The sequence below is a fragment of the Erpetoichthys calabaricus genome, chromosome 17, assembly GCF_900747795.2.
Source record: "Erpetoichthys calabaricus chromosome 17, fErpCal1.3, whole genome shotgun sequence".
In the NCBI taxonomy this organism is placed as follows: domain Eukaryota; kingdom Metazoa; phylum Chordata; class Cladistia; order Polypteriformes; family Polypteridae; genus Erpetoichthys; species Erpetoichthys calabaricus.
The window spans coordinates 21,593,629-21,621,601 of NC_041410.2; the positions used below are offsets into that span (position 1 = coordinate 21,593,629).

The 27,973-nt window shown below is 37.9% G+C and overlaps 1 protein-coding gene across 11 annotated transcripts in view; it reads right to left on the reverse strand.

Moving 5' to 3' along the window:
* tjp1a (tight junction protein 1a) overlaps nucleotides 1-27,973 on the reverse strand; it is a 297,836-nt gene that overhangs the window by 58,713 nt on the left and 211,150 nt on the right. For all 11 annotated transcript variants that reach the window (XM_051920451.1, XM_051920456.1, XM_051920453.1 and 8 more), the window contains 3 exons: nucleotides 23,959-24,015; nucleotides 7,638-7,762; nucleotides 6,963-7,065 (listed from right to left, as the gene is read on the reverse strand). In XM_051920451.1, coding sequence (XP_051776411.1) covers nucleotides 6,963-7,065; nucleotides 7,638-7,762; nucleotides 23,959-24,015 — 285 coding nt within the window. The remainder of the gene's footprint in view (nucleotides 1-6,962; nucleotides 7,066-7,637; nucleotides 7,763-23,958; nucleotides 24,016-27,973) is intronic.

The window sequence follows — 27,973 nt, forward strand, 5'->3', positions numbered from 1 at the left end:
TCTTCAGGACATTGTTTCCTGCATATTTTTATTTTCATTACTGACTCATACATGAAAGGTAAATCTATTAAAAGAAAAGAATGCTGACATGAAAATTGACAGGGAAAACGAAACACATTGCACTCTTTTAAATTTTGTATTTTATTGTATTTGCCAAATCTTCCTCAGAACACTTCCACAGTTTATGGTAGAGGACAGTGAATTAATTTCAAACACTTCTTATGTCAACAAGGACAGAATGTTATAAAACATGTTTACGCTTTGCCATGATAGCAGTACACAAGTCTGTTCTGCCAAGTCAGAGACAATGCACTCACAAATGTCTATAAATGTGTTTGTTTTTTTAGTGAATATGGCTAGGACTGCCTACCTTTTTATTTTTTAATTAATTTGTTTTAATTAAAGTTAGTTCTTCCAATTAAGTCATTTTTGTTGTTTGTTGACTGCTGCTACTGTGAAGAATGTAGCTCTTGCGTCAAATGCTATAATAACTATAGAGCACTTGTTTTCAGAAAATGATTTACAGTGCTATTAAACATTTTTTTCCCCTTGCTTATTTCCTCTATTTTTGCTTATTCATAACACTTGTTTCTGATATCCAAATAATTTTATTGTAAGACAACCCGAATAAACACAATATACAGTTTCAAACTGATTAATTACCTTACTGAATTTGAAGACAGATGCTCCCACTACAGTCAGTCATGTAGTCTGACATCCCAAGCAACTCACTCAGGCCGGCACTGGAGTTGTCAGGCTGCATGATAATTGTCTATCAGCTTGTAGTAAGCTTGCAATACTGTGGAAATTTAAAAACTGTGCTGAAAAGTTACAGAAATGTGTAATTTTTCATCACATGCCATTCATAATCATGTAATACGACACTCTCAGTGTGACAAGATCCAGCAACTACAGGTGTTAAATTTTACAATACTCCATAGATGGAAGCTGTGTAATGCGCCGCCAGCTTTAGGTGCAGATGCAAAATGTGCTGTATACCACATATACAGTTATATTTCACGTGTAAGCTACTGTACAGAATGATTATCTAGCTCACAAGTTCCCAAAGTCGGTCATGGGGACCCCCTGTGGCTGCAGGTTTTTGTTCCACCCAACTTCCATTCTTCATCGGACTCCTAGCCTAATTAAGTGAGTTACTATTTCCCAGTTTCTGTGTTTTGAAGTCAATGTAGAAATTACAAAACTAAATTAGGTAAATTTTCATTAAAATTAAAAGCTGTTAATAGTATTTTCATCCTAACTTTCATTCTGTTTTTCCAGGTGTTCTGGTTATTTAATTGATTAGTTACTAATTAGTGGGTCTGACTCTGAAGTAGTTGCAGCTTCCATCATCCTGGGTGTCTGCTCTGCTTGTTGTTAACTGTCACTATTAGGATTAAATACAGGAAGCTACACAGGAAAAGGGGAAAATAATAGGAAAACAACCAAAGAGAGGTAAGCATTTACAGCTTTAGAAAATAAAAAAAGCTAAGTGTCTTATAAATGTAAACCTCATACACACTGTTGTGGTTTTCTGAATGCAGAATAAGAGAAGAGAAAAAAGGACCAGCTAATTAAATTAGATCAGTTGTTATTGATTATTATCACTGATTGTGATTCTGGTTGTAACAAAAACTTGCAGCATTAGGTGGTCCCCAGGAGTTTTGGAACCACTGGTCTAGTTGAATGATTGTAATCGTGATGCATCGGACTTTAATGATATGACTGCTTTATTTAATTTCAATGTAATTTTAAATCCTCTTATTATGGAATTTTAGGAACATTCAGTCAAATTTCTGTAACTATTTTAGAAAAGTTTCGAACCCAGCCACAGGGGATGCACAAACCAGTGTGTTTCTGGGTGCCGGACCCAAGCCCGGATAAATGGGGAGGGTTACGTCAGGAAGGGCATCCGGTGTAAAATTTTGCCAAATTAATATGCGGACAACAATACAAATTTCCATACCAGATCGGTCGAGCCCCGGGTTAACAACGACCGCCACCAGTACTGTTAGTTAACAGGGTGCTGGCGGAAATTGGGCTACTGTTGGCCGAAGAAGAAGGAGAAGAAGAGGGGGGAGATGTGTCCGGAGGCAGGAGGAGAGGAGGAAAGTAAAGAGAGTGGAACGGAGGGTAGGAACTATTGAATGTTGGCAGTATGACTGGTAAGGGGAGAGAGTTAGCAGATATGATGGTGAGAAGGAAGGTTGATATATTGTGTGTGCAAGAAACTAAATGGAAGGGGAGTAAGGCCAGGTGGATCGGAGATGGATTCAAATTGCTCTATCATGGTATGGATGGGAGGAGAAATGGAGTAGGGGATATTCTGAAGGAACAGTATGTCAAGAGTGTTTTGGAGGTGAAAAGAGTGTCAGACAGAGTAATGATTATGAAGCTGGAAATTGGAGGTGTGATGATGAATGTTGTTAGTGCATATGCCCCGCAAGTTGGGTGTGCAATGGGTGAGAAAGAAGATTTTTGGAGTGAGTTGGATGAGCAGTGTACCCAAGGGACAGAAAGTGGTGACTGGAGCAGATTTCAATGGACATGTTGGTGAAGGGAACAGAGGAGACGAGGAGGTGATGGGTAGGTATGGTGTCAAGTAGAGGAATGAAGAAGGTCAGAGGATAGTGGATTTTGCCAAAAGGATGGACATGGTTCTGGTTAATACGTATTTTAAGAAGAGGGAGGAACACAGGGTGACGTACAAGAGTGGAGGAAGATGCACACAGGTAGATTACATCCTATGCAGAAGAGTCAATCTAAAGGAGATTGAAGACTGCAAAGTGGTGGCAGGGGAAAGTGTAGTTAAGCAGCATAGGATGGTGGTCTGTAGGATGACGTTGGAGATCAAGAAGAGGAAGAGAGTGAGGGCAGAGCCAAGGATCAAATGGTGGAAGTTGAAAAAGGAAGACTGCAAGGTTGAGTTTAGTGAGGAGGTGAGACAGGCACTGGGTGGCAGCGAAGAGTCACCAGACAGCTGGGAAACTACAGCAGATGTAGAAAGTGTGACAGCAAGAAGGGTGCTTGGCGTGACATCTGGAAAGAGGAAAAGAAAACCTGGTGGTGGAATGAAGAAATATGAAAGAGTATACAGAGGAAGAGGATTGCAAAGAAGAAGTGGGACAGTCAGAGAGATGCAGAAAGTAGACAAGAGTACAAAGAGGTAAGGCGCAAGGTGAAGAGAGAGGTGGCAAAGGCTAAAGAAAAGGCATATGATGAGTTGTATGAGAGGTTGGACACTAAGGAGGGAGAAAAGGACATGTACTGATTGACTAGACAGAGGGACCAAGCTGGGAAAGATGTGCAGCAGGTTAGGGTGATAAAGGATAAAGAATGAAACGTACTCACAAGCAAGGAGAGTGTGTTGAGTAGATGGAAAGAGTACTTTGAGAGGCTGATGAATGAAGAGAACGAGAGAGAGAGAGAAGAGGTTGGATGATGTGAAGATAGTGAATCAGGAAGAGCTACGGATTAGCAAGGAGGAAGTAAGGACAGCTATGAAGAGGATGAAAAATGGAAAGGCCATTGGTCCAGATGACATACCTATGGAAACATGGAGGTGTTTAGGAGAGATGGCAGTGGACTTTTTAACCAGATTGTTTAATGGAATCTTGGAAAGTGAAAGGATGCCTGAGGAGTGGAGAAGAAGTGTACTGGTGCCGATATTTAAGAATAAGGGGGATGTGCAGGACTGCAGTAACTACAGGGGAATAAAATTCATGAGCCACTGCATGAAGTTATGGGAAAGAGCAGTGGAACCTAGGTTAAGAAGGGAGGTGATTATTAGTGAGCAGCTGTATGGTTTCATGCCATGAAAGAGCACCACAGATGCAATGTTTGCTTTGAGGATGTTGATGGAGAAGTTTAGAGAAGGCCAGAAGGAGTTGCATTGCGTCTTTGTGGACCTGAAGAAAGCATATGACAGGGTGCATCGAGAGGAGCTATGGTATTGTATGAGGAAGTCGGGAGTGGCAGAGAAGTATGTAAGAGTTGTACAGTATATGTACGAGGGAAGTGTGACAGTGGTGAGGTCTGCGGTAGGAGCAACGGATGCATTCAAGTTGGAGGTGGGATTACATCAGGGATCGGCTCTGAGCCCTTTCTTATTTGCAATGGTGATGGACAGGCTGACAGACGAGATTAGACAGGAGTCCCTGTGGACTATGATGTTTGCTGATGACATTGTGATCTGTAGCGATAGTAGGGAGCAGGTTGAGGAGACCCAGGAGAGGTGGAGATATGCTCTAGAGAGGAGAGGAATGAAGGTCAGTAGGAACAAGACAGAATACGTGTGTAAATGAGAGGGAGGTCAGTGGAATGGTGAGGATGCAGGGAGTACAGTTGGCGAAGGTGGATGAGTTTAAATACTTGGGATCAACAGTACAGAGTAATGGGGATTGTGGAAGAGAGGTGAACAAGAGAGTGCAGGCAGGGTGTAATGGGTGGAGAAGAGTGTCAGGAGTAATTTGTGACAGACGGGTATCAGCAAGAGTGAAAGGGAAGGTTTACAGGATGGTAGTGAGACCAGCTATGTTATATGGGTTGGAAATGGTGGCACTGAGCAGAAAGCAGGAGACAAAGATGGAGGTGGCAGAGTTAAAGATGCTAAGATTTGCATTGGGTGTGACGAGGATGGACAGGATTAGAAATGAGTACATTAGAGGGTCAGCTCAAGTTGGACGGTTGGGAGACAAAGTCAGAGAGGCGAGATTGCGTTGGTTTGGACATGTGCAGAGGAGAGATGCTAGGTATATTGGGAGAAGGATGCTAAGGATAGAGCTGCCAGGGAAGAGGAAAAGAGGAAGGCCTAAGTGAAGGTTTATGGATGTGGTGAGAGAGGACATGCAGGTGATGGGTGTAACAGGACAAGATGCAGAGGACAGAAAGATATGGAAGAAGATGATCCGCTGTGGGAACCCCTAACGGGAGCAGCCGAAAAAAGAAGAAGAAAATTTGAGAAAAGTTGACGGGCTCACTTCCTACCATATTAGGTTTATACACTTTATAAGAACTTAAAATGTTTCAAACGTTTCCCTGAATACTAGTGCTTGTTATCAAAGTAAAAAAAAAAAAAAAAAAAAACTTTTTAGAACCCTTAAATAGGAAATATTAATTTACTTAGATAAATTATGGACCATATAATGCATGTTTACAGAGAGCTATTACTTAAAATTTTACTTTAATCTACTTCCTTTTGAAACATCTGAAAATAAGATGGGGCTGCTTGTGCTTTGGAACACAAAGTTTGATTGATGGGTATTTGCATGAATGTTTACTGAATTGTTTCTTTTCTTAATAAAATACTAAATAAATCAGCATTTCAAAAAAAAAAAACTGAATACTATACTGAGGTTTTTTAGCCATCACTCCCTCTCTGGCACTTGTAGAAATTACCAATCTCTTTCTCCAGTCCAACTAACCCCTATTTACACCTGGCCTTAACATGCACTTTTGGTGAACTATCCTGAGCCACTTCTGAAGGATAACCTTGAGTGCTTTGTTGTTTGATGAGGAGTGTTGTGTAACATGCATCTTTAAAATTTTCCTCAGGTGCTTAACAGGGTTGAGATTGGGTGACATATTTGGCCACTCCAGCACTTGAATGAAAAACTAACCAAAGGCTCAGGGTGTGGAGGGAAGATAACAGCTTTTCTTTCAAGATTCTTCAGTACATCTGAATTCATGATGCCATTGACAAAGTAAAGTTCTATCACACCTTCAGTGCTTATATATCTCCATATAAGAACTCCATAACTGCTGTGCTTCACTGTGGAAACCATGCACTTCTCACTGCACTCCTTCCCCTTGTTATACCAAATAGATTTCCAAAAGTCTTCACTTCGTTAATATAGGACTTTGGAAAGGCAAACCAATCGTTCTCGTGTGGATGACAATCATTCATTTCACTTCTGTGCAGAATGAGTCTTACTGTATGAGATTAAACTGTTACTCCAGTTTGCCTCCCCACAGCTTTTCTCCACCTCCGATGTACATGCTTTTCAGAATTTCTTTACAATTCTCTCATCACTGTCATCTCAGGGTCCATACGTTTTGAATTTCTGCAACAATTTTGCTACCGCATTTTGGCGTAATAACAGTGATTTGCTAATCTTCTTGTATCCTTGTCCTCTTTTGAGTAATGAAATAATTTTCCTTCTTAATTCTCCAGACAATTCTCTCCCATGTGGTGGCACTGTCGGTATTAATTCTGGGAGAAACTCAATGGCTTAAGCAGCCCTCTTAAGGTGAACTGATTAGACCTGTTTGAAAGTGATGGTTTAACAGACTAATCTGCAGATAAATCACCCTTAACTAGCCTCGGCAAACAAATACTCCGGTTTGATTTTGAAATTTTTATGAGAGTGTACTCATTTTTGCAACATGGCCTCTTTCGGATTGTCACGTGGGTTGAAGTCCTTACTTAAAACTAACCCAGTGCAGCAACACTTCCATTTCACTATGTTAAGAGACTGGCACCCTAGCCAATGATGTTGAATACTTTGTGTTTAATGCTGCTAATTTTTTGTACAATTCTAAACATTGTACAACTTAATTTCTATAATTTGAAAACAGAACACCACTGAGCCTTGACCTGGATTCAAACGTAAGTTTTCTGGTTGCAGTTCAAGTGCTCTATATGACATCATAAGTTTTCAAACTGTTGTCCATGTAGTCTTTAAAGCTAGCACAGTCACATTACTGATAGTACCATTTTAGAAATGATCCTGTGCAGTCTGCTGTTGGCAGCACACCACAGAGTAATGCAGTATTCCTTGATCATTTGGAATGGTTACATCTGTATGTATAGACATTTCAGAAAGGAGAACAAATACATTAAAAATAAGAGCTTCATAAAGATTTACCAATTTAAGGATAAGTTATTTCTTCATTAATACCAGAGATGTATTATATTTAAATATCTTACTATTTATACAGTGAATCTGAAACATCTTACTCACAATTTTAGCATTTTTGCCACTTTTTCGTAGCTGCTGAACTGCAAAAGCATGTTCCACATTATCCATTGAAACAGCATTAACCATAACAACTCTGTCATTCTCTCTGAAAAAAAGAAAAAAAAATCAAATGCCATGAAAAAAATAAAACACACTAAAGTAGTATCTCTTGCCATAGATGATTCATGCAAGGTGTTCCTGTATTTACTATATATTGAAAAAAGAAGCAAAATGTTCTATATATTTCATAGATTAAAAAATCAATTTTTCAGTAAAACAATGGAATCATTAAACAATGGAAATCCAACTAATGAAAAATTAAGAACACAAGTACAGACTTGTCTAATATTAACTTTAACTTAACTAATAATATCATCTGTCCCTCTGTTGCTAATGAGCAGAGGTTCACTTGATGTTTGTGTCACCCAAATTGAAAAACTGGGAGTGGAAATCAATTTTTAAAGGTAGCTATGATTTTTTTTTTACATAATACTCACAAAAAAACAATTTAAATGTCAAATATACAAACATATTTGAAATTCACTCTATCAATAAGGTGACACTTTTTTGAGCTTGATCACTGCTTGGAAAACAAATTGTTAAGTGGTAGCTTAAATACTAAGATAAACATTATAGAGATTACTGAATTTTGCATTTTATTCTTTTCACTATACTCACAGTAACAATCCTTCTGCTGGGCCTCCTTTCAATACATCTGATATAACTATAGAAGTTTCACCACTCTGAAAATGTGGATTATCCCTTCCTCCTGAAATAGCAATGCCAAATCCAAATCCTGGTGCCTGAGAGGGAAAAAAAAATCCTTCATTTGAGCTGTTATTGAATAAGAGAAAAAAATGTAATTTTCTACTTGGTAAATGAGTACATATTTTTTTAAAGGTGATGCCAAAACAGTTTAGCATAAATACAAAGATTATTTTAAAGAAACGTAAGTAGTTAGTGTTGCAATTGATCATGGTAAGTGAAAGCTAAATGGGCTGGTAAAATATATGAAACATTTTTCATTGTAATACAAAAAATGTAGGTGTAAAAATAGTTGCAAATTAATGGTACAAGATTCTCTTATAAAAAATAATTCATACTTACTAAAAATTAAAATTGATTAAAAACTTAAAATATTTTGGTTGCAAAACTGTTGATCAATTTCCATGCTGTATCCTTAAGCTCTGAGTCCTCTAAATGACAATTTCTATTCAATTTCTAAAGGAAAATGTATAATACAAACTAGCCATGTACAATGGCTTTTTATATAAAAACTAGACATTAAGCCCGTTATAATAACGGGTGCTAGAACAGTAGTCCATAAACATTAGTAGGAACAGTCTATATTAAATGGCAAGGGACCTTTTACCTCATTAAATTTTTTCCGTAAAATGCCTGTAATAATCTCTGACAGTAATACTGGCTTTGCTGTCCGTAATATGCGTTTAATTTTCTGTCACAACAGTGGGCAATCAGCAGATTCTCCCCAGCAACTGATGTAATGTGCGCGAAAATAAATTCACTTTTAAAAATCATTGTATTGTAATATCATGAAAGTTTGTATATTTAGGAAAACCCCTTCAACGACTGACACTTTACACTTTACCGGGCCAAGCTTCTTAATCGCAAATCTGACATCCTCAGAGTGAACACTTGCACAACAATGGGGAAGCTGGTCTCCGTGTCTCAGTACCAGATTGTATTTTTTGTGCTTTATGTTTTAGGTCTTACCTCATTTACCGAAATCCGATTGGATCGGCCGCGCGATATTTTATAGGTCCCGTCCTCTCTGTCTTGTGTGACGCGATAGGCGGCCTTTGAAGCATCTGCTTTGAAAGCATCGTACCGTGCCCCGCACCTGCGCACTTCACCAGAAGACATACACACACACACGGACACTGGACGCACACAGGGGTTTTATTAAAGAGGATTCTGGTGGGGTCAAACCAGACTTTTCATTTATGAGTACAGACATAGGTCTGATGTTAACTTTACCTTACCTAAATAATAATATCATCCATCCCTCTGTTGCTAATAACTAGCTAGATGTTAGCATCACAAACTCCCCCACTAACCCAAACCCCAAACAACAAGATGCTGTAGTGTCTGGTTTGTCTCAGATGCAACCAGGCCATTGTGATATTTTCTAACATTGCCGTCATTTAACAAAAATGTAAAAAACTATATACTAAAGTGCTAAATGGTGTGTCACTTCAATGCTGTCTATGCCTTGTTTACAACCAATCAGAGTTCAAGTTACTATGTTATTTGAAAACCTTACTACTCATGCATAAATGTATCAGAATGTGAATTGTACTGTTATAATTAATTAATTTATAAAATAAAAACACACTGCAAACAGGAGACTCCTGATATTTGTGCGCCACCTACCATTGGCTATGACAATTTCAATGTAAAGATGCCACAGAAACAAATTTAGCAAGGGTGGGTTGCTGGAATTTCAAAGTGGAGGGGACAATACATGATCATTGTACAGTATAAAAAAAGCCCATATTATTTTCAATTTACTACAAATAAACCTGAGAGTGCATAAGCAACTGATTACAGAGCTTTATCCTACACAATGAAACATTGCAGGGCAACAAGCCAAACGCATGTTGCGTCAAATACAAGTAAGGCCGGGTTTATATTTCATGTGACGCGATGCATGCTCCAGCAGACGCTACTGCTACGCAAGTGTTGTACTATTTATACTTGTGCGCGTACTTTATGTAATTCTGGAGGATTCCACCAGGTGACAGATATCATCACAGTGAGAAAACGTTCGAATTCCCTGCTGTGAATTGTCTGAAACATCCATTAAATTTCGAGGACACCTTGCCACAATATCTCTGAAAAGGATGTATAATGATTACATCCATTAAATCAGAAACAATCCCTGGATGGGGCATCAGCTCACTGGAAGGTGAACACACATACACTAGCATCATTTTAGCGTCACCAAATCCCCAAACCATGTCTTTGAAAGGAAATGGGAGCACACTGTGGAAACCCTCCAGGAAAACATGCAAACTCCAGGCAGGGAACACCAGGAACATGAATCCCTACTGCGAGGTAGCAGCCCTACGGCTCAGCCACCCTGCCGCCCCCACATGTGTAATTATTAACAGTATTCATTATTTGAATTAACGATTTACCTGTAAAATGTAATATACATACTTCAATGCATTTCATCATGAAAGTGATAGGAAGAATAAATAAGGATTCTAAATGTGCACCGAGCTGGAATATCATACATTAAATGTGTTCTGTGTGGCAATTGCTGCTTGCAGCTGCTTTCAGTTCAGAAAGAAGCTCCAGAAGCATGTAGCGATTAAAAACTGGGTCGGTTTTAGGATGGTGTTTACAATGGTCTCCTTTAATGATAAAATAAAGTTTGAGATTAAAGTGGACATTTCAAGATTAAAGCCCAAACTTCCACTTTAATCACAAAATAGACCTTTTCACTGTGTCTTTAATTGTGTCAGCACATGTATTATGTCATTATGCTCAGGAATATGCAACACTTGAATACAAAAGCACCACAAATGCATTTGTATATTGCCATTTTGCTTCACCACATCGAACCATTCATCAAACACTGAAGCAAGCACATTGATTCTGTAGGATCGGCAAAGCTGGTTTCTGTCACATGTAGACAGTAATCACAGACTCTGACGTCATGCTCTGACTTGATCACAGTACAACCCCCGACTTTTTGCTGGTACTGCAACTCGTGCAGTAGTTTCCGATGATGTGCTCAGAGGATACGTCAAATGAACGCTGGGAACATGTGGCAGTCATGATGACTGCACATACGTGTTCTAAACGTGAAGTATAAACTGGCCCTAAGAAAGCACCAAACAGCACTCAAGCTCACACATGCAGAACACCACCATATCCCTATTATTTTTGATTAACAACACATATGCCTGAGACTCGGTGCTTAAATCACAGATTATAGCAAACAAAATTACACGTGCAAGATATTCTTCATTTGTATTTTCAATAGTTATCGTTATCCACCCCCTTTTCTTCTAAAAACACACTTCACTGAACCACTCTGGGTAAAATAAACACCACCCAATAAGCGGCAAAAAATCATCTATAATCTGGAGGACAATTTTTCATTAAGACTTGGACTAACAAATATTTACTCAAAAAGATCATTATCCAGAATTACGTGACTCAGATTTAGCAGCAAACCAAAACAAATAAAAAAAAACGAGAATGACACTTACTATTTTTCAGGCTTTTCACATCTATTTCATTATGCTATAAAGATTGTTTCTCTGACAGGCAGAGTACTGTCAAGTTTCAATGTGAGTGAATGGATCACAATTAACACTATAATTTTTTAATAATGTTTTAACATGCACTGTGAGCTAGGCTAAAAATGATAGATAATTATCATGAAATAACCTTTCCTCAATAGAATGACATGGTCAAAACAATGTCAACTGAACTCATTCCATCCACGTTTTGATAGACAACACAAAAAGCCAATAATAATGAGAACAGAGCTGCGCAGAACCAACCATGTGGCTGGAGCAGAGTTACAACCACGTCAGGTTTGGTTGACACACACAACACTGGGTATAGGAATAGCAGCTAGTAGCAGTAAATGTACTAATATTTGGTCTATTGCATTCATGAACACCAGTACATCAGGAAAGGGAGTGATAGCAAAGAGAAAAACACCCCAAAAGACACAGCCCAAGGCACAAAAGATGAGGACATTGTTGAAAAGAAGTGTCTGAGGAATTCAGTTGTATGGAGATATTTTGGCTATTTAAAGAATGACAATAAGCAGAGTAATGTGCAGTGTAATTTGTGTCAAAATCATGCTCCCACAAAGACAGGTAATACCACAAATCATTTATACCACCTGAAGCAGTGGTATTCTTTGCCTTGAAGCATAACATGACGGAGTATAAGCTGACAACAATTGAGTGAATAGGTCGATTTTGTTTATGTTCTCTTTCGTTTACATTTGAAAGTTATTTGAATTTGTATTGAGGATATATTTTTTGTCTATTTATTCATGGGTTTGTTTCCAAGCCATTTAAAACAGTTTGAATCTATACAAAGGAACTGATACAGTATAAAGGAAGATTTTTTTGAGATTTTATCTTGTATTAATACTTACTTTATTTATTTGGAAATGACCAAAGAATTTATTTTGTGTTCTTCTGTAAAACTTGAACGCTGTTAGATTTTAGTTTCAGTTTTTATTTATTTGGAGTTAACCAACAAATTTTGTATGTTCTCCTGTAAAACCTGAAAGATTTAGACTAGTCAGAATTGAGACTTTTATTTTGTAATAACTATTTCATTTATTTGGAAATGACCAAAGAATTTAGTTGTGCATTTTGTTTGTGTTCTCCAGTAACACTTGAAGTTTTTGACTGTGTATAATTAAGATTTTAGTTTAGGCATTTAGACTTAGTAAAATATCCAAAAGTGCTTGTCAAAAGTTGTATTGCACTGAACATGTCTTAGAAAAGGAATAAATAGTAAATATTTTATGTAAACCAACTACACTTTCTGTTAATGTTAACAATCTCTGTCCACTGACACGTTAAAGTGACTTTTTAAACAACTTCACCATCATTAAACTGCATAAAATGTAAACTAATAAATAATAACAATAAAATAAATAATAGTATTATTACTGATAGTTGCACTATTACTTCAAGGCTTCAAGCCCAGGTGCATTACACAGTATTCACCAAATTAAAATAAAATAAAACAAGTGCAACTTGGTGATGACATCTTTATCAACTAAACCATCATTTAGGCAAACTGCATTAATATGGACTGCAACTTGCATTTATAATGCTATTTGTGGTATAGCCCTACGGAATCATATTAGGGCCATGGTGAAGAAAAAAAAATACGGACACAGGGAAGAAAAAAACAAACTATATGTCGAGAATAAAGTCGACATTTCCACTTTATTCTTGCCATTTATGTCGAGATTAAAGTCGACATTTCCACTTTATTCTCATAGTTTACTTCATAATTAAAGTAGAATGTCGTAAACTAAACTTCTTCCTAAAATCAATGTTTAATTTACTAGATTTTGTCAAACCCCGTCATAAGTTAATGCAGCACATTAAATGCTTTGTGTTAAGTGTTCCCCGAACCAGTTGTTAATCACTACGATTCTTAAACTGACTTCCTCCGCACTAAGATGAGACAGCGATCACCGCACAGAATCCATTCACTTCATAATATTCTTGCTTTCTGAAAATTTAGAATGCTAAGATAAATACTTGATATCATTTTCATGATGAAATGCATTAAAGCAGGTATTAAACATGCACGGTAGTGCTGCTCCCTCGCAGTAAGGGGTCCCCAGGTGTATGTTCAGTGTAGAGAACTTTATGGCAGGTGTGACGAGGCTCCAAAAAACTGGATGTATGAATGGGTATCGCACAGGTTTAACTTAAATATTGTGTAAATGTTGGGTTTGTGATCTGGTGGTCGGAGACACGAACACAGAATTCAATGCATGTTCTTCTGAGCGGGCTTTCTTTATTGCACCCGTGCTGTCTCTATCTGACATACCAAAACCCCAGTTCCTATCCTTCCTTTTTCTTTCTCCACATAACCAATCACCACATGATAAACGTCTTTGTGAAATTAAAACTAGTTATAAACTTAGCCCACAGAGTGTTCAGAACTTTAAAAATATCTTCGTTATACATGTTTAATTATGCCATCCATTCAGGGTTGCGCCCATCCCTGAACGAGTTGCCAGTACATCGCAGGGTGAATAGAGCAAAACATACACTAGCAAGGTCAATATAGCATAACAAAACCCCACATCCTACATGATTTTGAAAGGAAACTGAAGCACGCCGAGTAAACCCACCAGAAAAACATGCAAATGAAAGGCAGGGTACATCCGAGACACCCTTGCTGTGAGGCAGCGGTGCAACCTCCACGCCGCCGTGCCCCCACATGATTAATGCATGCTTTAATGCATTCCACCATGAAAATTATATCAAGTATTTATCTTAGCATTCTAAATGTTCAGAGAGCAGGAATATCATGAAGTGAATGTATTCTGTTTGGCGATCGCTGCCAGCGCTTCCTCTTAGTGCAAGAGGAAGTCAGTTTAAGAAGCTCGGGGAACACTTAACACAAAGCATTTAATGTGCTATATAACTTATGACGGGGTTTCAGAAAATCTAGTAAATTAAATATTCATTTTATGATGAAGTTTAGTTTACAATGTTCTACTTTAATGACAAATTTCGAGAATAAAGTCAACATGTCGACTTTATTCTCGTCATAAGCGTCGAGTTTAAAGTGGAAATGTCAAGAATAAAGTCAACATGTCATCACACTATTATACAGTACCCAGGTAAATGACACTGTATTGAAAACAAATAAAACAAGTACAACTTGGCATGCAGTATTATCCAGTAGTATAGAAACAGTATTTACACATTTGAACATAATGGTCCACATCCGACCTTTTAAAACCAAAGTATCTCCAGGAAACGGAAGTGATTCCTTTTTTTCGGCAAAAGTTCTTTTGTGTCATTATGTTCAACTTTATCGTCAGCTTCAGTTTCGGAATGTTCTCTGTCCATTTTCACTGCGCAATACCTACACTACCACTACCTATTTAGTGGAGTAGCAGTGAAAAAGAGCCCCTGTGCAACAAATCTGTGTTTAGCGGTGTAGCAGTGAAAAAGGTCCCCACTTGAACAGTTTCCCGCTGCGCCACATTCCGAATATCGTTTAGGCAATTTAAACTGGTGTTGCGGTATAAGGAAAATCCTTATAAAAAAAATAAAAAATGGTTTTTGGTATGAACCGGTATACCGCCCAGCACTTATATTAAATAGTGCATCCGGAAAGTATTCACAGCGAATTACTTTTTCCACATTTTGTTATGTTACAGCCTTATTCCAAAATGGATTAAATTCATATTTTTCCTCAGAATTCTACACACAACACCCCATAATGACAACGTGAAAAAAGTTTACTTGAGGTTTTTGCAAATTTATTAAAAATAAAAAAACTGAGAAATCACATGTACATAAGTATTCACAGCCTTTGCTCAATACTTTGTCGATGCACCTTTGGCAGCAATTACAGCCTCAGCCTTTTTGAATATGATGCCACAAGCTTGGCACACCTATCCTTGGCCAGTTTTGCCCATTCCTCTTTGCAGCACCTCTCAAGCTCTGTCAGGTTGGATGGGAAGCGTCGGTGCACAGCTATTTTAAGATCTCTCCAGAGATGTTCAATCGGATTCAAGTCACAGAGTTGTCCTGAAGCCACTCCTTTGATATCTTGGCTGTGTGCTTAGGGTTGTTGTCCTGCTGAAAGATGAACCGTCGCCCCAGTCTGAGGTCAAGAGCGCTCTGGAGCAGGTTTTCATCCAGGATGTATCTGTACATTGCTGCAGTCATCTTTCCCATTATCCTGAGTAGTCTCCCAGTCCCTGCTGCTGAAAAACATCCCCACAGCATGATGCTGCCACCACCATGCTTCACTGTAGGGATGGTATTGGCCTGGTGATGAGCTGCGCCTGGTTTCCTCCAAACGTGACGCCTGGCATTCACACCAAAGAGTTCAATCTTTGTCTCATCAGACCAGAGAATTTTCTTTCTCATGGTCTGAGAGTCCTTCAGGTGCCTTTTGGCAAACTCCAGGCGGGCTGCCATGTGCCTTTTACCAAGGAGTGGCTTCCGTCTGGCCACTCTACCATACAGGCCTGATTGGTGGATTGCTGCAGAGATGGTAGTCCTTCTGGAAGGTTCTCCTCTCTCCACAGAGGACCTCTGGGGCTCTGACAGAGTGACCATCTGGTTCTTGGTCACCTCCCTGACTAAGGCCCTTCTCCCCCGATCGCACAGTTTAGATGACCGGCCAGCTCTAGGAAGAATCCTGGTGGTTTCGAACTTCTTCCACTTACGGATGATGGAGGCCACTGTGCTCATTGGGACCTTCAAAGCAGCAGAAATTTTTCTGTAACCTTCCCCAGATATGTGCCTCGAGACAATCCTGTCTCGGAGGTCTACAGACAATTCCTTTGACTTCATGCTTGGTTTGTGCCCTGACATGAACTGTCAACTGTGGGACCTTACATAGACAGGTGTGTGCCTTTCCAAATCATGTCCAATCAACTGAATTTACCACAGGTGGACTCCAATTAAGCTGCAGAAACATCTCAAGGATGATCAGGGGAAACAGGATGTACCTGAGCTCAATTTTGAACTTCATGGCAAAGGCTGTGAATACTTATGTACATGTGCTTTCTCAGTTTTTTTATTTTTAATAAATTTGTAAAAACCTCAAGTAAACTTTTTTTCACATTGTTATTATGGGGTGTTGTGTGTAGAATTCTGAGGAAAAAATTAATTTAATCCATTTTGGAATAAGGCTGTAACATAAGAAAATGTGGAAAAAGTGATGCGCTGTTAATACTTTCCGGATGCACTGTGTGTGTGTGTATATATATATATATATATATATATGTCACGCTTGGGTCACAGATTTGCACAGAGACACAGGGTTGTAGAAAAAAAAAAAGGAACTTTATTCAAAGCACTGCAAACAAACATTTGTGTTTTTTCTAAAGTTTAAACGTGCTTCATGACAAGTCAAAGATGACAGTTCCGCTAGGAGCAGAGAAAGTCTGAGAGAGAGATAAGGAGATCAATTTAACAAACTGAGAGAAGCCCGTACAGGCTTTCTAAGAAGGCGGAGCACCGTGTGAGAGGCAGATTACGCGACAGAGCTGGCCAGAAGGGAAAGGAGAAATGTGAAGGTAGCCCGTCTATGTTTCCTAGGGGTTTTCCAAGGGGCGTCTGGCAGGTGTGAAAAAATGCTGTAAACAAAGAATGCTTTCAGAAATATAAATAATGATTGCTTATTGTTATCAATTTACAAAATGCAAAGTGAGTGAACAAAAGAAAAATCTAAATCAAATCAATATTTGGTGTTACTACCTTTTGCCTTCAAACCAGCATCAATTCTTATAGGTACACTTGCACAAAGTCAGGGATTTTGTAGGATTATAGTCAGGTGTATGATCAACCAATTATACCGAACAGGTGCTAATGATCATCAATGTCACACGTAGGTTGAAACACAGTCATTAACTGAAACAGAAACAGCTGTGTAGGAGGCCTAAAACTGGGTGAGGAACAACCAAACTGCTACCAAGGTGAGGTTGTGGAAGACAGTTTCATGTCATGGCAAGATTGAGCACAGCAACAAGACACAATACTGCATCAGCAAGGTCTCTCCCAGACAAAGATTTCAAAGCAGACTGGGGTTTCAAGATGTGCTGTTGATCTTCTGAAGAAGCACAAAGAAATGGGCAATGTTGAGGATCATAGACGCAGTGGTCAGCCAAGGAAACTTAGTGCAGCAGATGAAAGACACATCAAGCTTATTACCCTTCGAAATCGGAAGATGTCCAGCAGTGCCATCAGCACAGAACTGGCAGAAACCAGTGGGACCCAGGTACACCCATCTACTGTCCGGAGAAGTCTGGCCAGAAGTGGTCTTCATGGAAGGGTTGCAGCCAAAAAGCCATACCTCTGACGTGGAAACAAGGCCAAGCGACTCAAGTATGCACGAAAACATAGGAACTGGGGTGCAGAAAAATGGCAGCAGGTGCTCTGGACTGATGAGTCAATATTTGAAATATTTGGCTGTAGCAGAAGGCAGTTTGTTCGTTGAAGGGCTGGAGAGCGGTGCAATAATGAGTGTCTGCAGGCAACAGTGAAGCATGGTGGAGGTTCCTTGAATGTTTGGGGCTGCATTTCTGCAAATGGAGTTGGAGATTTGGTCAGGATTAATGGTGTTCTCAATGCTGACAAATACAGGCAGATACTTATCCATCATGTAATACCATCAGGGAGGCGTATGATTGGCCCCAAATTTATTCTGCAGCAGAACAACGACCCCAAACATACAGCCAAAGTCATTAAGAACTATCTTCTGCGTAAAGAAGAACAAGAAGTCCTGGAAGTGATGGTATGGCCCCCACAGAGCCCTGATCTCAACATCATCGAGGGTGTCTGGGATTACATGAAGAGACAGAAGGATGTGAGGAAGCCTACATCCATAGAAGATCTGTGGTTAGTTCTCCAAGATGTTTGGAACAACCTACCAGCCGAGTTCCTTCAAAAACTGTGTGCAAGTGTACCTAGAAGAATTGATGATGTTTTGAAGGCAAAGGGTGGTCACACCAAATATTGATTTGATTTAGATTTCTGTTTTGTTTATTCACTGCATTTTGTTTATTGATGAAAATAAATGATTAACACTTCCATTTTTGAAAGCATTCTTTGTTTACAGCATTTTTTTCACACCTGACTAAAACTTTTGCACAGTACTATATATATATATATATATATATATATATATATATATATATAATACAATACACACACAGACAGACAAACATAATTCCAAAAATGGTATTTTCGGACTCAGGGAGGTCTTAGGGCTCATTTATACTTCATGCTCAGAACGCATACACGCACGCATCATGGCTGCCACGCAATCCCAGCATTCATTTGATGCATCCTCTGAGCAGGTCCTAAGAAATTAACGTGATGCGTGCGCGAGTTGCAGTACCAGCAAAAAATTAGGGGGCGCAGTGTGATAAATGTTGGAATGTGACATCAGAGTCTCTGTTTACTATCTACATGTGACAGAAAGCCGCTATGCGGATCCTATGGGATCGATGTGCACTCTTCGATGTTTGATGAATGTTTCGATGTGGTGAAGCAAAGTGCTGACATATAGATGTATTCGTGGTGCTTTTATATTCAAGCGTCGTATATTCCCAATCGTAATGACACAATACATTTTAAAAGTCTCACATACCATCTTTTGTGCATCTTTTGCAACTTCACAACAGCAACATAATGTACAGCGCTGTATTTGAGCCACAGAGAAAAAAAAATTAAGGACATGGCGAAAACATGTATTTTGTGATTAAAGTGGAAATTTCGGCTTTAATCTCAAAATGTCCACTTTAACCTCGTAGTTTACTTTATCATTAAAGCAGACAGTCGTAAATGTCATCCCAGTTTTTAATCGCTACGAGCTTCTTGGACTTCCTCCTGACATGACAACAAAGGCAAGCAGCAATAGATCACCACACAGAACACTTTAAATGTATGATATTCCAACTCTCTGCAAATTTAGAATCTTTAGATTTATACTTGATATCACTTTCATGATGAAATGCATTAATGTATGTATGTTACATTTTACAGATAAATCGTTAATTTAATTTAAATAATGAACTCCGTTAATAATTACACACATGGGGGTGACACAGTGGCGGAGCGGTAGTACTGCTGTCTTGCAGGGAGTCACGTCGCTGATATTCCCTGCCTGGAGTTTATATATTTTCCTGCTGGGTTTCCACACATATCTTTCCAAAGATATGCAGATTTGGTGCCGCTAAAATGACTCCAGTGTATGTGTGTGCTTGTATTCACCTTCCGATGAGCTGAGGCCCCGTCTAGGGATTGTTTCTGCCTCGTGCCCAATGCTTGCTGGAATGAATACGTCCCTGGATTGATGGATTTAATCATTAAACATTTTTTTCAGAGATATTGCGGTAAGGTGTCAATTGTTCCAGGCAATTCACAACACAGAGAAGCCGAACCTGTTCTCACCGTGATAATATCTCACACTGCCACCTGCTGGATTCCTCCACATTTACGTAAAATACGCGCGCAAGTATAAACAGTACAACGCTTGCGTAGCAGAAATGTCCGCTGCAGCATGCGTTGTGTCATGTGAAGTATAAACCCGGCCTTAAACGTTGAGATTCATCAAAATCTCAAAATGGAATTTCTGGAGGATTCCAATACTTTCCCTATAATTCATATATGAGAAAGTCAGTGAGGTCTACAATGTTGAGATTCACCAAAATCTCGACAATGAATTTTTGGACAATTACAATACTTTCCCTATACTTTATACAAAAAAGTAAAAAGGAACCTTTAAGCTCGACAAAAATAGTAATTTGCTTTATATTATGATATACTAAATATATCCATAGTGACTGATATGAATTTTTTTCATCGCCCAACCCTAACATGACTATAGCTGACCATTTATTTATATTTTTTTATCATGTGATATCATAATCAAATCATTCACATTTAAACCATTACATTTATTTTTATAGAAGAGACTAACAACAGAACTTACCCTTGTTAGGTTTCAAAATGTTAAAATAACTGGCTTGTTTTTTTAGCTGGGGTATCTAAAGGAGAACAGAGCAGACTAATTGCTACTAAAGTAGAATTGCTTGACTCAGAATTTTCTATGCTGAACTATGGCCGTCTAGGCTTACTCTCCATACCATAAAAATAGGTGAGAAAGAGTTATAATATGTTTCACTTGAAAACTTAAGTGACAGCAACCAATGCCAAAACTTTGAACCCCTCTTAAGATGAAGATAATGAGCGGTGTCTGATCCAGGCTAATACCGGGAGCTGATTAGGGTCCTTTCTATAATGACAGTGAACTGTCCATTCAAGGACCACTAAACAGCTGCCTATGTTGATGTGTCACATGATGTGAGGATAGCGGATCCCTCAAAGAGGATGAGCTGTGGACTGATACACAAGTCTTCACACTGCACCACCTGTTCATTGCACCACTTTTTAAGCTCTTTCAACTGCCCCCACCCCCGCAGAGTCTGGGACTGGCTCACTAACCCATCAATTCTCTAAATAAAGTTAAAAGTTACCAAACAGTTATGAAAGTGGCAAAGAAGTGAATGTTATTCACGTGACTTTGTACGGTAATAACTTTAAAAAGCCAAGCAGGTTTAGTTAACTGTGTGTGGTATGGCGGAAACAATTTATTCACAAAACATACTTCATATGTGCAAGATGATTTACAGGAATGTCTCAACCTGTTCGCCATCATGTTCAACACATGTACCATATCTATACTAATAAAAGGCAAAGCCCTCACTGACTGACTGACTGACTGACTCATCACTAATTCTCCAACTTCCCGTGTAGGTGGAAGGATGAAATTTGGCAGACTCATTCCTTACAGCTTACTTACAAAAGTTAGGCAGGTTTCATTTCGAAATTCAAAGCGTAACAGTCATAACTGGAACCTCTTTTGTCCATATACTGTAATGGACTGCAGCTCGCTGGCCGTGGGAGGCGGAGTTGCGTATCGCGTCATCACGCCTCCCACGTAATCACGTGAACTGACTGTGAACGCAGTACGTACAAAACAAGGAAGAGCCCCAAAGAGCGTTGAAGAAAACATTCATTACACAATTGAGAAGGCAGCGAAACAATAAGAAGCGAGCGAGTGATGCATACAAGCATATTCATAAGTGCAGCTACTGCGGAAACAAAGCACGGTGTAAACCGTAAGTTTAAATTAAGTTTATAGAAACGCTCCCACTGCCGTTTGCAATACCATATTCGCGACATACAAGTTTAATGAAAAGAAACGAGGTATAAACGAGACTTTGGATCACTTTGTAACAGAGTTAAAATTGCTGTAGCGAGAAATTTTTAAGTGCCGGGTCTTAGCTAACATTAAATAAAGCCGTGGACATCGCAACATCACACAAGAGAGCGGCTCACATGAACTGACTGAACGCAGCACATGTGATCACTCATTACACAATTGAGTAGGCAGTGAAACAATAAGAAGCGAGCGAGTGACGCATACAAGCATATTCATAAGTGCAGCTACGGCGGAAACAAAGCACGGTGTAAACCGTAAGTTTAAATTAAGTTTGGCAAGATTGCTTTTCTCCTGTACAACTATACGTTGCATTCTCAACAGTAAGCTTGCACAACTTGGTCATATTACAACCGGAGTGCTGAACTGACAACGTGGTATACAAAGAACTATAACAATTGTAATAAACGAACAATAAAACAGCAGAGAACCCGTGGATTAAATAAAAAGGCTGCTTCCTTGGCGAAGCAAGGAAAAAGGATGGCCTTATATGGCGTTCGTTTATAAAACAGCGGAGAAGCTGTGTAAAGACTGCTTCACAAAAAAACAGCAGAGCGCCTTATACGAGCATGCAGTCAGCTAAAGAAGGGAATCAATAAATAACTATAATCATAATAAACGAACAAAAAATAGCGGAGAATCCGCGGATTACATAAAGGAAATGGGTACCTGAACAGAAAAGTGACTCTCAAATACCTACACAATAACTATAACAATTGTAATAAACGAACAATAAAACAATACAGAACCGCTAAGCAAGGAGAAAGGACGGCCTTATATGGCGTTCGTTTATAAAACAGCGGACAGGCTGTGTAAAGGCAGCTTCACAAAAAAACAGATCCTTAACATTTGTTATTGGTATATTTTCCCTCAATTTAAAAAGGTTTTCTTTTCTTCTTAATTAAAATTTAAAAGCAATACTTCACCGCTGCGAAGCGCGGGAATTTGGCTATATGCAGTGAGTGTGTACGCCTGATGAGCCCAGAATTAGGGTGAAACACGTGTCGCGTACTCTTTGCATTATTTGACAGTAAACTATTTTCAACCATTCTATGATCTGCTTCTCACAACTGAGGGCACTGTGGCGGATGTTAGCTGACTTGCTGGCCAACCACAAGCGTTACCTGGTAGGTAACCACCCATACAATCAGATTGTGATTCAGACTACGAATGCCGTGAATATATTATATATATATATATATATGAATGTATGTCTATATTTATATATATATGCATATATATATATATTTATATATATATGCATATGTATATATATATGTGTGTGTATATATATGTAGATATGTAAATTTGTATATGTATATATATGTGGATAATATATATATATATTATATATATATATATATATATATATATATATATATATGTATGTATGTATGTATGTATGTATGTATGTATGTATGTATGTATGTATGTATATGTAAATATGTATATATATGTATATATATGTTTACATAATCTCTTTAACACACTACTTCTCCGCTGCGAAGCGCGGGTATTTTGCTATGTGGCCATAAATTGTCCACAAAAAATTGTATACAAGTATATACGTAGCAGTATCATTAGTGTTAACATAATTTGACTCACCCTGTATATCTGACCTCTCTCTTACGATTTTCGAGAAGCACCCATATTGACTTGCATCCCTAATGCCAGGTCAATTAATATTTTGGACAAATAATACATACATATACCCATTATTGAAAAGTTTGTGCAACATTTATCTGTGGTGTTCAGCCCACACCAGCTGCACCTGAAAGAATTTTTTCTACATCTGGCAATATATTCACTGCCATCAGATCCTCTGTTAACTGGCAACATGTTGACAGACAAGCATTTTTAAAGAAGAGCTTTAATTACGACAAAAACATTAGTCATGTACTAATGCAATTGTAAACTGTTGATAACAAGTGACATTTCTGAATTGAAATATTGAATTCTTTATTAAATTATTATACATTTAAATGGTTGGTAACTCTGAAAATTTCCAGATAATAAAGTGTTTTATTATTTTTATCTTAATTTTTATTTTAAGTTTTACTTTAAGTCTTATCATGATATGGTCAGTCTTTCCCAAGGCAATACACTACCCTACTTCTAACCTAGCAAATAAGTACGTTTCATTTATAGCATATTTAGAGACAAACAAGCATTATGGATAAGCAGGAACACGGCTACAGCATATGCTAGTGATGTTTTTGTTGTTAAAATAAAAACTCTTGAAATGTAGACTGAACTGGAAGCTTGCACTGTTTTGTGTTCACTTATAATCTAAACTGCATGACCAGAATTAAACACCATATTCTCATGGTGATTTGGCCCAAGTACTTGTATAAAATTTTGGTGTTTTCACATTACAGTGAGCACTGCATTTTAACGTATCAGTTTATTAATGCCATGGCAGACATGTTGCACACGTGTTTAACAAGAGACAAACAAATGAAATCAGACAAGCCTAATTGGAAATACTCACCCTGTGTAAGGTCACTGTATGCTGCTCCCAGATCACAGTTTCCTCCATTGCTGCACTCTGTAACAAAAGAGTTAATTTCAAGTTAGATAACCAAGGTAAAACAGTAATCAACAGGCAGCAGCACAATAATTATAACTACAATTACTCTGTTCCACATAATGTAATCAAAACACTTCATGGAAAAACAATACTGAATTGACTAAGCTGACAAGCAGTGTGGAAATAAATAAAAGCCAAATGAACAGACTTTTTCACGTTAAACTGAAAACACAAGACCTCTATGATATACTAATTTATTTCCCGTAACACACTTCATCCAATTCAATGAATGACACAATGGAGCTGAAGTCAACCCTGGCAGGAAGTCAGCCTAGGCTGTGGCACCATAAGTGTGTTGCACATATCAGATAAAATAGTCTAAAATTTATACAGGAATACTGAATTAGAGAATGTATTCCACTGAAAATTAACCACTCACTTTAGATAGCTTTGAGAGGCAAGACAAGGAAAAAGCTAATATAGCGGATATAAGCAATGAAGATTAATAGCAAGGGCATCGTTAACAAAAAATGTCAACAAAGATCATTAAAAAATTCAACAACAGAAATACTCAACACCATGCACTGTAGTCTCTAAGTGTCCATCCACACCCATGGATATTTGAAGTAAACTCATATCAATCTAAAACCTTGGGATTATATTTAATTAAATATAAATATCAAGGTTACAAAAATAATGAACCCATGCCAAGCCCAGGCTGAGATTTTGTACCATTCCAGCACATACAACATTCTAAGTATCGTCTTTGCAACTGCTGCACATTGTTTAAAAATCACTCCATGATAAGAGTAAAGGGTTACAGACAGGCGGCTACTAATGATCAGACACTCAACTCATTTAAAGCTTACAAATATAATCTAAAAAAAAAAAAAAAAAAAAAACACTGACTAGACAACATAAGTAAAATTTTGGACTACAAGAGCTTTAGTATTGTGCAACCAACTTAGTTCATTTTGATGATCCCCAGTCTAAATAAAAAAGTTAAAAGCATGAATGTAAGAATTCATCTTTAACTGCTTCCATTTACAAAAAAAAAACAAAACATTCACAACTAATAATTAAACACAGATGTATTTTGTGCAACTTCAGTCTGCACTATTGAAATCACAGTAACATCCGTGAAACATTCATAAAAGCAAAAACCTTAACACTTTATGTACTACTCCTTAAACGTCCAGCTTCACACAAGTGTTAAAAACAACCACATTCAGGAATACCAGGTACTTCTTGTAAGTACTACGTAGGCAACAACATATATAAAAAGTCTGTTGTTGAAAAGGTCCAAATGTCTTTGCACTTATTCATTTGTGGTGCATTTCTGTCTACTGTTTAGCTGCAAACATACAATTTAGGGTTTTACTTGCACAGCTAATCAGTGATGTGTAGGCACCAAGGCAGTTATTACGTCAAGAAAGTTTTACTTTGGAGAAACACAACATTCAATTTAGGTTTAATAACACCTTATATCTAAACAGCAAATCAGTAATTTAATTACGTGGGATGCTTAAAACTTTAGTTGCAACAAACAAAAGATAAGAAGGTTTTCAATTAAAGGGCCCGTTAATTATAATTTCATCTGATCAAGTAAAGTGAAACTTAATCTTAAAAAAACAATTCCACATTATTCAAAAGTGCATTGGCTTCTTTACAATAAAGGGATTAACTGTGCCAAAATTAAATGCAATTTAATGTGTAAACTACACTCAAATGCAATGGCAAATATTTCTGAACTATTCTTTCACATCTTAAGTAAAAATAAATAAAATAATTCAATGCTTTCAATAGAAAAAGAGAGGGAGGAGGGGTTGGGAGCATGCACTGATACAGCATGTTGCCACACAACAAACCACCTCAGGATCCAAAATTAAAAACCAAGCACAGCCGTGCAATAGATGACACCTCAGCACCACACTAGGTTGAATGGAATAGTATGAGGTTTTCTTTCTTTTTTTTTTTTTTTGTTTTTTTTGGCTGGAGTGCCAATTCTTCCAACAACCCCCACGTTTTCCCTGCAAGTTGGAGGACCTTTCAATAGGACATAATATTTTAACTGTCTATAAGATTGAGTATTCCTTTTAACACATTCAGTGCACAAACTAAACATATATATGTTATGTATACACAAATATATATATATTATGCAAATATATATGTTAAGCAGACAAAATACTACACTTTTGCAGTAACCACCCTTCATCGCATAAATGCAGTTGTGTTACGACTTTGTTCAAAAGGACTAACACCAGAGGTGTTTAGTAACGAGTTACATTTACTCAGTTACATTTACTTGAGTAACTTTTAAAAAAAATTGTACTTCTAAGAGTAGTTTTACTGCTTCATACTTTTTACTTGAGTACATTTGTGAAGAAGAAACTCTACTCTTACTCCGCTACATTGGGCAACACTTGACTCGTTACCTTTTTTCCCCATTTACACATTAGATATGCTACATTTTTGCCAGACAGAAGTTGCCAGTGGATCTACTGCATGACTGTTTCACCAATCAGATGTAGCAACAATAATCACATGACCCCGTTTCACCAATCAGACATAGCCATGCAGTCACATGACCACACACAAACTGTGGCGGCATAGCGGCACAAACGCTTCACAGACAGCGGACAGGGAAAGAAAGAATATATGAAAAATAGCAGAGGCAACTGTCTCCAATACTAAAACTGAAGTGGATGGGAATGAACACCCCTGGCCTCATATAAAAAGCATGTTTCGCTTACACACAGTGCAAAAGAACTGCTATATAATGCAATGTCTTCTGTGTCTGCCAAAACAAATGGACATTTCAGAATACAAAAACTCAATGTCTAACCTGAAGAAACATGTTGCAGTATGTTTTGTATAAATTCATTTTTTGCTGTTAGGCGGATGTTAGTCTTGTTAGGTTACAGAATCCCAGTCTTAAGAGTTTTTATATAGACCCTTTCAGTTTTTGTAAACATTTCGTTAAATGGTGTCATAAGCTAAACAGACTACAATACGTTTTCCATGGAGGAATAAATTAGAATTAGCTACCAACTATCGCAAATTATGAATGGTCAAGATGGTTTTGGTAACTGACAAACAATCTAGTCCAGGTATGTAATGTCAGAGCCTGCTTAGAAAACATTTTCATATCAAAGTTTATCTGTTTTATTTAAAAACCAAATGCAATTTGTTCTGCTGGATAAGTAGATAAAGAAATGTGGTGACCACAGAAGTCTGTCACTGTATCTACTACTGTAGGTATTGGCTTCAAAAGCTTTGTTGTGAAAAACTGAGATTTGGAACTTTGTGTTATTTGTGCATCTTTATTTTGTAAAGATGTTATTTATTTTTATTCGTTTTTTAATTGTATTATTTGGAAATAGCAGAATTTGCACATTATTTTGTATTTTTGTCTGTCTTACTACAACATTGCTAAAAAAAAAAAATCATAATAAACTCAGTACTTGAGTAGTCTTTTCACCAAATACTTTTTTTACTCTTACTTGAGTCATTTTTTGGATGACTACTTTTTACTTCTACTTGAGTAATATTATTTTGAAGCAACACTACTCTTACTTGAGTACAATTTTTGGCTACTCTACCCACCTCTGATTAACACCCATTGTAACACAACAAACACTAAAAATGCCTATATAGGAGACGCCCCAGACACCAGATGTCCGTCTGGTGTGTCAAAAAGTACAGCAAGCGCCCTGTCCAGATCCGAGATCAAGATGCGCAAAAACCAGCAAACACTTTATGGACTGTCCTTTTCAATGCCAAAAACAAAAATTGACCACACAGACAAGAAAAGCAGTTTACAGCATTCCATGCAATGCATGCCTAGCGTTATTACATGGGACAAACTTCTAGAACACTCGCAACATGCATAAAGGAACATTGCAATGCACGTTTAACTGGGACACCGTGGAAGTAAAATTCAGGACCAATACTAAGAGTGCCAGAGAGCTGG